General features: G+C 40.7%; 1 protein-coding gene across 1 annotated transcript; it reads right to left on the minus strand.

Annotated features, from left to right (window-relative positions):
• Nucleotides 1–1218: 1218 nt before the first annotated feature.
• LOC114257526 (uncharacterized) lies at nucleotides 1219–1872 on the minus strand. Its single transcript, XM_028197297.2, has one exon. The coding sequence runs from the start codon at nucleotides 1870–1872 to the stop codon at nucleotides 1219–1221; it is 654 nt and encodes a 217-aa protein (XP_028053098.2).
• Between the last annotated feature and the right edge of the window lie 13516 nt (nucleotides 1873–15388).

The raw sequence follows: 15388 nt of genomic DNA on the forward strand, positions 1-15388 counted from the left end.
CAACCTTGCCATTCTATATTAAAACACAACCCAAGCTCTTATAGGATGCATCACTAAAAATCACAAAATTTTCAATACCTGAGGGAATAGTGAAGATTGGGGCTGCAGTCAGTCTTGTCTTCAGCTCTTGAAAGGTTGTTTCTCTCTGATCCGTCCACTCAAGTAGTTCCCATTTTCGAGTCAATTGAGTCAATGGCACAGTAATTTTGGAAAAATCTTTAACGAATCTTCGGTAATACCCTGCCAATCCCATAAAACTACGAACTTCTGATACATTAGTTGGAGTAAGCCAGTTAATAATAGCTTCAATTTTATAAGGATCCATCTATATACCATCCTTATTAATAATGTGCCTCAAAAATGCAATTTCATCAAGTCATAATTCACACTTTTTGAATTTCCCGTACAACTGTTTTTCTCTAAGAGTTTGAAGAGTCAGTTTCAAATGCTGTTCATGCTCCACTTTACTTTTCGAATAGATCAAGATGTCATCAATGAATACAACAACAAAGTCATCTAGGAAAGGTTTGAAAGTTCTATTCATTAAATCCATAAATGATGCAGGCGCATTTGTAACCCCAAATGGCATGACTAAAAACTCATAATGTCCATACTTGGCTCAGAAAGCTGTCTTTTCAACATCCTCGGCCTTAACCTTCAATTAATGATATCCTGATCTCAAATCAATCTTCGAAAATATCTGTACGCCCTGCAACTGGTCAAACAGATCATCAATACGCGGAAAAAGGTATTTATTTTTCACTGTTACCTTGTTGAGCTCTCGGTAATCAATGCACAATTGGAGAGTGCCATCTTTCTTTTTAACAAAAGTACCGGTGCGCCCAATAGGGATGTACTTGGTCTAATAAACCCTTTTATCCAGCAATTCCTGCAACTGAATTTTCAATTCTTTATTTCAGTGGTAGACATACGGTAGGGAGTTTTAGAAATTGGTCGAGTTCCTAGTATTACATCAATTGTGAATTCGATTTCTCTATCAATAAGTTGGCCAGATAATTTATCCGGAAACACATTAGGAAAATCTCTCACCACTGGTATATTGTCTAGAGTAATGTCTACCGTTGGTTCGGTTATCACACTACACAAATACCCTTGACAACCCTTATTCATTAGTTTTCAAGCTTTCATGGTAGATATAAGGTATGGTGGTGAGACTACCTATTTTCCCTCAAAATAAAATTCCTCTTGCCCGGGAGGTCAGAATATTACTCGTTTCAAGACATAATCAATTGTCGCATGATATTTAGCTAGCCAATCCATTCCGAAAACAACATCAAATTGTCCCATGTCTAAAGGTAAATCAGCATACAGAGTAGCATTCTCGAGAAATAATTCACACGCAATAAATACAGTTGAACATAGCATGGATCCCCCCGTAGGTGATGCAACACATAGTATATAATTCAATGTTTCCATAGGTCTATTCAAAGTTTCAGCAAAAGCCATAGAAATGAACGAATGTGTAGACCCAAAATCAATTAAAGTATAAACAAGTTTACCACAAATGGAGATTGTACCTGACACTACTACCTCAGTATTTTCAGTATCCCCCGGAACCAGTGCAAAAACCCTCCCTTGCCTTTGTTCATTCCTTGTGGTAGACGGTGTTGTGGTTGGTTTCGTCATGGGTGCGGATCCAATTGAGCTTGTGGCTCCTCGATTGCCATTCGGTCGTGATTGTGTGCAATCCTTTGCCATATGTCCTATCTTCCCACATTGGTAACAAGCCCCCATCGTGTGATAGCATACACCTCCATGTTTCTTTCCACATGTTGTACAAGCTGGTGTTGAGTTACCACTTTGGCTTGAACCAGTATTATCAGAACTCCCCGACTTGAACTTCTTGCTCATTGACGTGGTCCCCTTGTTAAAATTCTGTTTTTTGCCCTTCCATTTAAAGTTTTGCTTTCAGTTGGTCACATTCCTTTCCACTGTTAGTGCCTTGTCAAGTACATCCACATACGTCGGCAATTTGAGTACATTAATTTTATCTGGAATTGGGTCACGTAGCCCTCCTTCAAACTGTCTAGCCTTCTTGTAATCTGTGTCTACCATGTGGGGTGCGAAATGGGCTAATTCTGTGAATTAAGCCTCATACTCAGCAATTGATTTGTTTCCCTACTTGAGTTTCATAAATTCAGCTACTTTTCTATCCCGCACACATTGTGGAAAATATTTTTCATAGAAGACTTCCAGTAAACGAGTCCAAGTAACATCCTTATTATCGTTCCGAACCAACATCCACCAACGCCTTGCATCGTCTTCCAATGTGAATGTAGCTAGTTGCACCTTCTGGGCTTCGGTACATGGAAACACTTCAAACAATTTCTCAATTCCCAATACCCAAGCTTCGGCCTTCAACGGTTCAATTCCACCATGAAACACTGGTGGCTTCATCTTCTTAAATTCTCTAGTCAAGGCAACAGTGCAGGTCTCTGGTTGACACCTTGGAGCTGGAGGTAGTACAGGCATTTGAGATGGGAGAGGTGGTTGTTGTTGTTGTTGCTGCCATTGCTGTTGTTGTCTTATGGCTTCAGCCATGTCTTGCATCATCCGTTCCATTCTATCCAGTCTTGAGGAGGTTGCCTCCTCTATTTCATCACCTCTGGTTCTCACCATTTTCTATATGAAAGTTTGTATTATAACAAACAAAATATATATATAGATACACATGGTCATGTACACAATTTCATATACCATCACAAGGTTATCTTACTTAACATATCAATGCACATGAATGCATTCTTGAAGTCTCTTCTAGACCCTCTATAGCTCAATGGACAAGTGAGTGAGATATAACTCCTGCTTTGACACCATTATGTCACGACCCAAACCCGCCCCTATAGGTTTAGCGTCATGACCGGCCAGTAATCATAGATCACCTACGACCTCCATACAAATAAACAAATAATATAAAGTACGGGGCTTAGCGGAAGTCTAAAATGTTATAGAATTCATCCATTGAGCCGTGCATATATGAGGAGAGAAAATATGTTAAGTAAGGTTTTGTTTAAAGTTACACCCAATATAAGTACAAATTCATATCTTACAAAAACACAACCCCAACTATGTACAACATACAAAACCATTAAACCACACAAAAGGGGTTCGACAAGCGTGGCTCCGCCCAAGCCTGATTACTTCACTTGGAAGCTCCACAAAAGGCTGACCCTGGTAGACTCGGGGTTATCTAACTCTGATGATCAGTTTGCCCACCTACAATTACATATATAAATAATTAGTGAGCTAATGCCCAATGAGTAATAACAGAATAAAGAGGTTTTATGAATGAAGTTCGACAATATTGTGAATAAAAAATTTTAACATCAATACTCATTCAAACTAACATGTATTACATTCGATAGAATAACAATGTTGTTATACCAACAGAACCCCGAGGGCCAATCCAAATATCATATCCGATTATCCAATGGGCCACGGTATTATTTTCCCCCAGGCGAGGGCCAATGGGCCATGGTATTAATCTCTCCTAGGCGAGGGTCAATGTGCCATGGTATTAATCTCCCCCAGGCAAGGGTCAATGTGCCATGATATTAATCTCCCCTAGGCAAGGGTCAATGTGCCATGGTATTAATCTCCCCCAGGCAAGGGTCAATGGTTGAGTCATGAATACATTTTCAAAAGGGAACTTCATTCATTTATAAGAACTAGAGTTTCAGTAGCCCATTCACACATCGATTTCGATAATAATGACGCTTTTGAAAATAAAAGTAATTTGAACATAACTTTATAAGGTTATTACTCACAGTGGTTTGAGTTGTCACTATGCCTTGGTCGTCCACCTAAACAAAATACATAACAAGGTACAAATGAAACTCCATTCGTTTTAATTCAATTCTCTCCATGCTTCTCTAACTTATTGTATGATTATATGAACCTAAAAAGGTGCCTAAGAATGCTAGGAGTGGCATGAGGATGCAAATATGCACTTAAAAGAGTTGGTAGAATTTTGCTGAAAACAGGGTCTCCGCTCGAGCGCAAGTTTCCACGCTCGAGCGGGGGTTCAAAACATAGGTGGTCGCTCGAGCGTGACATCCGTCGCTCGAACGGTCTGCAAAAGTACTAGATACAAGAAATTCCTGCTCGATGGTCGCTCGAGCGGAAAACTGAGAAAAAGGGTCCTCGCTTGAGGTCTACTTCGGTCGCTCGAGCGGACTATAAAATTTCAGAAACTTCTGGGAGCTCGATTTCCACACTCGAGCGTGGCTTTCCTCGCTCGAGCGGACATCACGAATTCTGGAATTTCCAGAACTGTGTTTGAAATTCAAACATGGTTTTCAAAGCTTCAAATCTTGTGTTTTTGGTATAAAAACATGGAGAGTCAGTATGTAACAGGAAAACGCTTTCAATTTGAACCCATTTATTCAAAATCATGGTAATTTCTCAACCACTAACTTCAATTTCAAGTTGTAAAATAAGTCTAACTCAATTTGAGTATACATTTCACCATGTTCAAAATATGATCAAGTGACATGAGAGGCATGAAGACATGGTGGGTTCTCTAAAATGATGTATAATTGTGCCATGCATGAATGAATTCCATGAAATTCCAACTCAAATATGCATGCATGTAAGCTATTCAACTCCATTCTTCCATTTCTTGATATTCATAGCTTCTTTTCTTCAATAACATGCCAATGAGTTTAAAGATGAGAGGAATTTAACTACTACATGCCTTATCTACATGAATTAGTGATGAATGCCATACCTAGTGTTGAATTCAAGTGTGTTATGGCTCCAATCTTTGAATCTCCCTCTAAATCTCTACAATTCTCCTCACTCTCTCTCTAAATCTTGAGCTCTCCTCTCCTCTCTCTCAATTCTTAGCTAAGTGTGTACAGAAAAATGAATTCATAAGCTTAATTTGGGTCTTATATAGGGTGTGATTAGGTTGGCCTAATCAAAGGTGGTTAGGATTAATTAATTAGACTTAATTCTAACTAAGTCAATCAGTTTATTCTAATTATTTTGGTCCAAATCAAATTTCAATTAAAGTTGACATAAAATTCTAAATATTCCAATTAGCCTATTGGGCTAGTCAATTTCAGTTTCTGAAGCCGGTTAGGCTCCCAATTTTCGACTATATGTCATCATATCAAACAAATATTCGATATATCAACAGATAATTATAGAATTAAACATGTAATCACACAATTAAGCGCATAATCATGCAATTAAACTCATTAAAACTATATAATGTACTAGTTTGGAGGTCGGGGTCGTCACAGGCAGCCTACCAAGACTCTACACCTAAACCCTCACAGCCCAAAGACAAGAGAAAAGAGTCGCAAGCTAGACATCCCCAATACACTCATCCCAACCGACCTCTACGCTCCGACCGAGCGGCTCCTCCCTGATTGCCCGGTCGCTTCGAGTGGTATACCCCTCTTAACACGCCAATGGAGCACGTCTTAAACCAAATCCAACAAGATTACAACTTGAAATGGCTCCAACCTTTCAAGTTTCATTCAAACCGACGGGATCAATCCCAATACTGCCGTTTCCACCTCGACCATGGCCATAACATGAATGAATGCATCAATCTTAAGGATCAGGTCGAGGACCTGGTCTGTCAAGGATGCTTAACTCGGTTCACTGTGTCCCGATCTCACCAAAAGGCCAGAACCGACCCCCCAAAGCAGACTGACAGACGCACTCCACCAAGATCAGCTGATCAACCCCGGCAAGATGATGATAGAACCCAACACCAACCTCAAGCGCCAGGAGCACCTACTCCCCTAGCTGGAGAAATCAAGGTCATTACAGGTGGACTTACGTACGGCGAATCATCTCGGTCGACACAGTGGGCTGAGCTCTGACGAATTAGATAAGCGTCCGACAAAGAAGTAACAATGGTCGATCGACCTCCTAAGCAACCCAAGCAGTGGTCGAAATCGATTACCCTCACAGATACAAATTGTGAAAGCGTCTGATACCCTCATGATGACCCACTGGTCATTTCCTCTCTCATTTCTAACTACAAAGTTCGACATATACTCATCGACAATGGCAGCTCATCAGACATTATCTTCCTCAATGCTTTCAAGTAGTTCCAAATTGGTGAAGAAAAATTATCACCTCTGCAAACACTCTTAGCGGGCTTCACTAGAGACCGGGTAATCTCTATCGGGTCCAGCGACCTACCAATCACTATCAGCGAGCACCCAAGGCAGACTATGAAGATTCTCACCTTTTTGGTTGTTGACTGCCCCTCCGTCTACAATGTCATACTTTGACAGACAACTCTCAATGCTTTCCAAGCTGTGATGTCCATTTATCACCGGCAATAAAATTCTCGACCGATCATGAGGTCAACACCGTCATGGGCGAGCAGACCATGGCTAGAGAATGTTACGTCGCTTCGTTAAAAAAAGTAAAAATGAAAGAAGCTATGATCATAGAAAGTCTTGACGTCAGGGATGAGAAGGAATTAATGAGGGGAGAACCAGTGGAAGAGTTAATAGAAGTGCCCATCAATGCTTATGATCCAACGAAGAAGGCTAAGATTAGTAGTCAGCTCCCTCCTCAGGCCAAAGTCAACCTCATGGCTCTCCTAACTGAGCGCGGTGATGTCTTTGCTTGGACTCATTCATGCATGTCAGGCATTGATCCTTCTTTCATTACTCATCGCCTCAGCATCAAGCCTCAATTTTGACCGTTCTGCCAAAAGCAACGCATTTTCCATCCAGAGCGCAACAATCTCATCGCCACTAAAGTAAACAAGCTATTGAAGGCCCAATTCCTTAAAAACGTGAACTATTCCAAGTGGTTATCCAATGTGGTACTGGTTCAGAAAAGTGACGACAAATGGAGACTCTGCGTCGACTACTCCGACCTTAACCGAGCTTTCCCTAAAGATAACTACCCACTACCTAGAATAGATTTATTGGTCGACGCAACAGCAGGACACCAGATGCTCAGTTTTACGAATGTGTTCTTAGCCTATAAACAAATTTTAATGCACGCAGCCGATCAGGAGCACACCTCTTTCATTACTGATAAAGGGAGTTATCATTACCGTATGATGCCTTTCGATTTAAAGAATGCGGGGGTCACTTACCAACGGCTAGTTAATACCGTTTTCAAAAATCAAATTGGAAGGAATATGGAGGTCTACGTTGATGACATGCTCGTCAAAAGCAAACTCTCCTCAAATCACCTAACTGACCTACGAGAAACCTTCTAGGCCTTGCACAAGTATAAGATGAAGCTCAATCCAGAGAAGTGCGCCTTTAGCGTTGGGTCTGGTAAGTTTTTGGGGTTCATGTTCAGCCACAGAGGTATTGAAGCCAATCTCGAAAAGATCAAGGCCTTGATAGAAATGCAATCTCCAAAAACGGTAAAAGAGGTTCAATGGCTCACTGACAAAGTAGCAGCCCTCAATCGCTTCATATCCAGAGCAACCGACAAGTGTCTTCCGTTCTTCAAGGTTTTTTCAACGGCTTTCGACTGGAACGCCAAGTCGGAAAAGGCATTCTAACAACTAAAACAATACATGGTGAACCCTCCTCTACTCTCCCAAGCAATCCCAGAGGAGACACTTTTCCTCTACCTAGTCGTTTTCAACACCGCGGTCAGTGCTGCCCTAATTATAGAGGAAGACTTATTCCAGCGCCCGATTTACTACATCAGCCGAGCACTTCGGGAGGCCGAACAACACTATCCCTTGTTAGAGAAGATTGCTCTGGCTCTGGTCATTGCCTTCCGACGCCTCCAACCCTATTTCTAAGCCCATTCCATCATGGTCCTTATTGACCAACCTTTAAAGAAAATTTTACAACAACCAGAGTCATCAGGCAGACTCATGCTATGGTCTATCGAATTAAGCCAATACGAGATCCTCTACCGACCTTGAACAGCCATCAAAGGCCAAGCCGTTGCCGACTTTATCCTAGAATTCACCAATCTTACCCCACAAATTCTCCCTCCACAGCCACAAGCCATTCCTGAGGCAACCAATCCCCATTCTTGGACCCTTAATGTTGACGGTTCATCCCAAAAAAAAGGTAGCGGAGCAGGTTTAATCCTCACCACCCCAGAGGGCAAATACTTCAAGTGTGCCCTCCATTTTCTGTTCGACGCGAGTAATAATGGGGCTGAGTATGAGGCCCTAATAGTAGGTCTTCGACTAACCAAAGACATTGGGGTAGACCATATCCAAGTGTTCAGTGATTCCAATTGGTTGTCGAACAGATAACTGGCGAGTTCGACGCGAAGGAACGTACAGGGACATCGCTCTTCCTCTTGCCCAGATTTTCAGTAGTTTCCAGATCAAGCACATCCTCAGGTCAGAAAATTCTCAAGCGGATGAAATGGCTCAATTAGCCTCGGCCGACCAATCGGATCTCAGTCACGGCGTCCGAGTCGAATACTTGACCCATCCAGCAGTGTTGCCAGATCTACAAGAGGTCCACTTCCTCTAGAACAAGCCTATCTCATGGGCCCAAGACATCATCTCGTTCTTAGAACAAGGAGTGTTACCTGACATTAAGCAAAAGGCCGATAAAGTCAGGGCTCAGTCGTCTAATTATGTCATCATCAATGGCCTCTTATACAAACGAGGATTCTCATGCCCATACCTCAGGTGTCTGAGTCCTACTCAAGTAAACTATGTGATGGGAGAAATACATGAGGGCGTTTGTGGCAACCATTCAAGAGGACGGTCTCTGGCCCATAAAATTCTCCGCACAGACTACTTCTGACCCACAATCAATCAAAACACCAGTGACTTTGTGCTCAAGTGTGATAAATGCCAGCACTTCGCCAACATACCTCATGCACCGCCAGCGGAATTAATCACACTTAGCAGTCCCTACCACTTTGCCAAGTGGGGCATCGACTTAATCGGTCCCTTGCCCACAGGCAGAGGCCAAGTCAAGTTCGTTATGGTTGCCATTGACTACTTCGCCAAATGGGTGGAAGTAGAACCTCTTGCTAAAATCACTGAATGGAGCACCACCAAGTTCATCTGGCAGTCAATTGTGTACCGATTCGGAATCCCTTAAGCTATCGTGTCAGATAATGGCAAACAATTTGACAATGCCAAGTTCATGCGAATGGCTCAGAATCAGACCATGCTTTTTCTCTCCAAGTCATCCCCAAGCTAATGGACAAGTCGAAGTCACCAATCGCTCCTTGTTGAAGATCATCAAGACTAAATTAGAAGCAGCCAAAGGAGTTTGGACAGAGGAATTACCGAACATACTCTGGGCCTATTGGACAACAGCACGAACCCCCATTAGGGAGACCTCTTTTTGCCTAACATATGGCACCGAGGCGGTCATCCTAGTGGAGGTCGGCCTGTCGACCTCCCGGGTACTACATCCGAACCCGAAACTAAATGAAGAGCTGCAACGGGGCAAGCTAGACCTAATCAAAGAGCTACGCGAGTCAGTTACGATCAGACTGGCCACGTACCAATAGAGGATGAAGCATTATAACAGTAGAGTCAAACACCGAAGCTTCGCCATGGGTGATCTAGTTCTCCGAACAGTAACTTTGGCCACCAAAAATCCGACCGAGGGCAAACTGGCAACTAAATGAGAGGGGCCTTTCATTGTCAAATCTAGGCCACGGCCTGCCACTTATCGCTTTCAAGATATGGAAGATCAAGATCTCTTCCACCCGTGGAATGCTGAACATTTGAAATAGTATTTTCAGTAAAACGAAGTCCTCCCCTCCTTCGACATCTCTTTTGCCCTTTGGCTAGCTCAACTCGCTTTTTAACTTACTAACTTTTTGTCTTTTCAATATACTATGTAAATCCACCATCGCAAGACTTCGTCTTAATGAAAACCGTCCTTAAACCTTTAATAATAATGTTTCATACGCCAGGAATGTACATTTTCGCTCAAATCAAGCCTCAGCCAGACAAAGTGTGAAGACCTCAGCCAGACTAAGTTCTATCAAACCTCTGCCAGACTGAGCATGCAGACCTCAGCCAAACTAAATGTGAAGACCTTAACCAGACTGAGTTCTATCAAGCCTAAGCCAGACTGAGCATACAGACCTCAGCCAGACTGAGTACGTCGACCTTAGCCAGACTGGGTACGCAAACCTCAGCCAGACTAAGTGTGAAGACCTCAGCTAGACTGAGTCTATCAAACCTTAGCCAGACTGAGCGCGCCAACCTCGGCCAGACTGAGTCTATCAAGCCTCAGCCAGACTAAGCATGCAGAACTCAGCCATACTGAGCGCGCCAACCTCAGCCAGACTGAGTGTGAAGACCTCAGCCAAAATGAGTTCTATCAAGCCTCAACCAAACTAAGCATGTAGACCTCAGCTAGACTGAGTGTGAAGACCTTAGCCAGACTGAGTGTGAAGACCTCAACCAGACTGAGTTTTATCAAGCCTCAGCTAGACTGAGCTCCATCAAGCCTCAGCTAGACTGACTTTTGCACAAGTCCATTTTTTAGCTAGTTGCATGCTTTATTAATTCACTTTTAAGTCAAAACCCATGTCACTTTTCTTTACTAAAATTCATTCTCCAAACCTCATTTTTTCAATGAACACACACAACAGACAAATCAATACAAGTTCACAATGTTCACAATCTTTTCTTATAATATCACTCGTTTCATTACCATTACATGCACAGATTTATTTTAAACCAGGTAAGTTTTTACAAAAAAAAAAAAAAAACCACAACCAACCAAACAAAACAAACACAGAGACCATTCGTCTATGCCCTACTAGAATTACAAGACCAATTTTTATAAATTAGACTTCTTACAAACTATACAACTTTTTATAAATACAACTTAAATCTTTACACAAGCAACGTAAAGTAAAACAAAACACGCCAGCTTGGGCCAAGTCTTCATTATGCCCCCCCCTCCATCTTCTTCACTGGATGCTAAGTCTTCCTTCTCCACACCCTCATCCAGTTGAGGTCTGACCAATATCTCCCTCTCCTGGCTTCAAGAGGTTAAAGTGAATGTCTAGGAAGAGCTTTTGTGCCCTGTACGTGAAACTCGTCCAACCACTATCCCAGTACATGCTCATCTCGTGCTTATAATAGCCAGACCGCTGAAAGCTCTGGATTACGTCCTCTTTTGTCTGTCCCTCCACCAGCTTAGCAATAGCCACGTTGGACAGCCCAACACCACCTTCTCTTTCTCTGGCCAAGCTCCTTGCCACGGTTGCATCAATGGCCATTTGAAACTCAAGAGATAACTTAAATTGTTCCACTGTAGCGGTACACAGGTCTGGATAAGCAGACTTCTCAGACGCCATCTTCCTGGCTAACCCTGCTGTCTTGGCCCTTTCTTCCTCTACGACCCTCTCCAACTCAGCGATTTGTGCCTCGCTTTCTCTTTATCTTTCATGGCCTGATCGTGCAGTTCTTCATTATTTACGAGGGCCTTCTCTAATCTCTCATTGGTGGTGGTGCAAGCTTGTTAGGCCTCGTCCGTTCTCTTCTGCTCTCTCGCCAGCTCGAACTCTAGCGACACTGCCTTGCGACGCACCACTTCAAGCACAGCCTTGACAACTACCAGTTCCGCAGCAACTTCTATCTGGCCTATCCTGGCGCGATCAGCCAAATAACTCTGCACCACCGCCAACACCTCCATCGTCTTCGCCCTCTCAGCGTAAATCAAACCTTTCGCGCAAGTGCTCTGTGTTGTCTTCCTCTAGCCAGCCGTCTTCACCCTTACATTCTGCAATTGTGCCTGCATTTCTTATAACTGGGCTTTCACCTGCTCCACTTCCACCTTCATTCCTATTGCCTTGCCCAGCAAGCGGCTGCCAGGGTTGCTACCTCCATCTACGCTGAGTAGAGTCCTTTCATAAGGTCAACCTCTGTAACTATGCAACACCCCGCACGGTCGCGTCCTCAATGCTCCCCAATAGACTGTATGCACCAACCCTGGCCTTACGTTGCACCTTAGAGAGGTCTCCCAGATCCATCATTAAGCGGCCAGCCACCGCATTCACATGATAAGTGGCAGTCCCCAAGAACCCCACAATGGTGCTCCTCTCTGGTTCACTCACTTGCTCCTTCCCGAACTTTCGGCTGGGAGGCAAATCTGTTAAGGGCAAGTCCATTGCAAGCAGGTTTGCCAATCAATCCCCTAATACTCCCCCTTCCTGATCTACACTAGGCACCCCCTCTACCTCCAAACCAATATTGGCCCCTTCCCTACATGTCATGCCCAAAATTTGGACAATTAAATATTAAATTAGAACTATACCCCAATCAATATTCCATCATCCAAATCCTAGGGTGAAACAAAATCTAAACATTCACGTCTCCAAAGGGTTTAAGTAAATTTTCGTCCTCAAAAGATTACAAGGGATAAAAAAAAAAAAAACTAGCAAAATGCCAACTAAACCATCCACTATAATTTTATAACTAACCAAAACCTCCAATATTAAAGTAACAATAAATAGTCAAAATAACTTAAATAATGTAAAGTTATAAACCATGCCAAATTATCAAAATACTAAGGTCATAAAAAAAAAAATACATAAACTAATATCAACCCTAAGCTTAAGAAAACAAAAGAAGTCCAAACAACATGTCCAACAACTATAGTTATTTTTCTTCACCACCATAGTCCTAATTAATCCTGCAAAGGAAGCTCGACTGCGCTCAAACAGAACGCACCCAAGTTGCCAAGAGACAAAACAGGTCAGTATATAGGTATACTGGTATGAGTACAAGATTTAACACCCACATGTCCACCAGACACAAACAAAAACACATTCAATTCTTATTACGAGACAAGACAAGTAGTTCCATCCGCACCGAGACGAATGGGTAGTTTCCCGAGATACAGTGACATTTAATTTCTTGCCCGTACACAACGAAATATAAATTGAGTATAAAATAAACAAAATAGAAATAAAAATATGGTGGGTCAGCCCTGCATAAAAGGTTAGTAAGACCCACCATTCTGCAAAAAATAAAGTTAGTATAATTTAATCATAAGTAACTTGCTGAAGAAGTATAAAAATGTACCGTTTCATGCTTAAATAATTCGAATTGACCAAAACTTAAAGAACAAAGTTTCATATAATCAAATTTTATAAAAGGAAACGTGAACGAATTTAGCAAAAACTGAACAGGTTGAGAGAAAAACTTGATAGAAGAACCTAGACAGAATTCAACCAAAAAATCTGAAGCTAAAAACGAACAAAAACTGCCCTAAGATGATTTTTTCGGAAAAGTTTAAAACATGAAAAGTGTGCAGAATAATTTTTTACTTCATTTTACGTGAAACCAATAAAAATAAGCTCGTTTCGTGGGTTAAAACAGCATCTAAAGTTTGTCCTGCTAAAATGAATAAAAACTATTGTAACTAAGATCATCTACAAGTTCTAATCGATCTTTTTAATAAAAAGTTAAAACACAAAAGTTGTCTAGAATCACGTATATATGCCTCTGCTCAAATTTCATGATTTATCAAGGTCGTTTACTATTTTTCAAGATATACAAATCAATACAATTCACAATATATCAATAAACTTATAATTAAATTCTTTGTACTTTAATTCCACCACTTCAGCCTCCACTTCTGGCTTACACATATATCCCATGTGCCTCTCGTATACCTAACACCGCTCTGAAGCCAAACTTTCATGGGGATGTCGTCCTGAGTTTGACCCACACTCCCCGAATGGTTAGCATATACGTACACGCGTAAATCAAACCACTCGTCTACTCATGAGAACGAGACAACAATATATATATATATATATATACACAATCTCTCATCTACTCATGAGAACAAACATAATAATGCCAAGTCTAAGGCATTTAAATAAATCTCATAATCCTCACATTTTTTTTTATACACTCTTTCTCACCAACACTCAAATAAAATAACAATCCATGAAGTCATGGTGGAGTATAAGGAATTTATCTATGGGTTCCTAATTAATTTTAATTTCATATATATATATATATATATATAAGTGTGATTACAACTAAAAAATAAATACATATAAAAACCCTAAACCTGACATACACAACTAATCAAAATAATTAAAATCAATCTATCATCTACATACAAATACAAAATCAAACCAACATCAAATAAATTAAAAAATAAATAAATAAAAATAAAGAATCAATCCATCATCTAACCAATATCTATGGATTCTAAATTTATTTCAATTTCATATAACCATGAATGTGATTACAACATAAAATAAATACATAAAAAAAACCCCCCTAAATCTTGGATACACTACTAATCAAAATTGAAATCAATCCATCATCTTCATACGAATACAAAATCAAACTAATATCAAATCAATAAAAATAACAAATTAAACATAAATCAGAAGAAGTAGGTTTTGTACTCACAATATTTTTTTGAAAATCAAAAAATCACTTAAAGAATTAATAAAACCACCAAAATAAAATCCTACTTTTTTTTTTTTAACACCTCACTTTCTCCCGACTTTCTTAGATGAAACACATAACACTCTTTGGTTTTCTTTGATGATCACACAGTCCCTTTCTCTCTCTCAATTTTTGTTCTCTTTCTTAATTAATCTCTCTCTTTCTCTCACTCTTGCTCTCACGACTGCTGCTTTTTCTTGGAAAACCTTCGCACACACTTTTATGATTACAACTTAAAAGTATATTATAAACATAAGTCTAAATATATAACAACCTAATTTTCTATTATATTATATTATACAAATAAATCATAAATATAATATCTATAAATATGAATATCTTATATAAAATCTATGTCAATAATTTCTTTTCTTTTTAAAAAAAATATATATAAATATAAATATTCAAATTAATTATATATAATTAACTAATACATTAATTTACCTAAATTCTCAAGTAACCACACAATTAATGAAGTCCCAAAATAAAATAAAGTAATAATAAATAAATGATGACTTACGAAAAATCAAGGTCGCTACATTACAACCTCTAGGCGTATCTCCATCACCCATTCCTTCATCTTTTTCCTCACAAGCCCTTCTTCTCCACCCTCTCCAGCCACCTTCCTCTTCTTCTTCTTCTTTAACACCAACTCCACCTCCTTCTTGTTTCTCTCCTTCAGTAGATTAACCAGCGCTTGCAAGGGCACAAAGTCGGTTAAGTCCTTATCTCCCAAGGGCTTTGGTCGTGGTCGAACCGACCTCTTCGCGACCAGCTTAGGTGCTGGGCCTAATTATTTCTCCTTGTATTTTTCGGCCATCGCAAAAATGCGCTTGTCTTTCGCCTCTTACAAGTTTCTCTTTGTCTCTACTTTCTCTGGAGCAGGATCTCCTTTAGTCGGCTCAGGCCCCAGATTTAGGGCAAATAGGGCTGAGGGCTGGACAAGGTCGTCCCATTCAGTCCCTCATTCTCCTTTCACTCATTCACTTGCTT

The sequence above is a fragment of the Camellia sinensis genome, chromosome 6 (genome assembly GCF_055761805.1).
Source record: "Camellia sinensis isolate YWXY chromosome 6, ASM5576180v1, whole genome shotgun sequence".
NCBI classification, from domain to species: domain Eukaryota; kingdom Viridiplantae; phylum Streptophyta; class Magnoliopsida; order Ericales; family Theaceae; genus Camellia; species Camellia sinensis.

What these genes read in the sequence shown, in the direction of transcription:
- LOC114257526 (XM_028197297.2), bottom strand. Translation starts at nt 1,872, where the DNA reads ATGAGCAAGAAGTTCAAGTCGGGGAGTTCTGATAATACTGGTTCAAGC.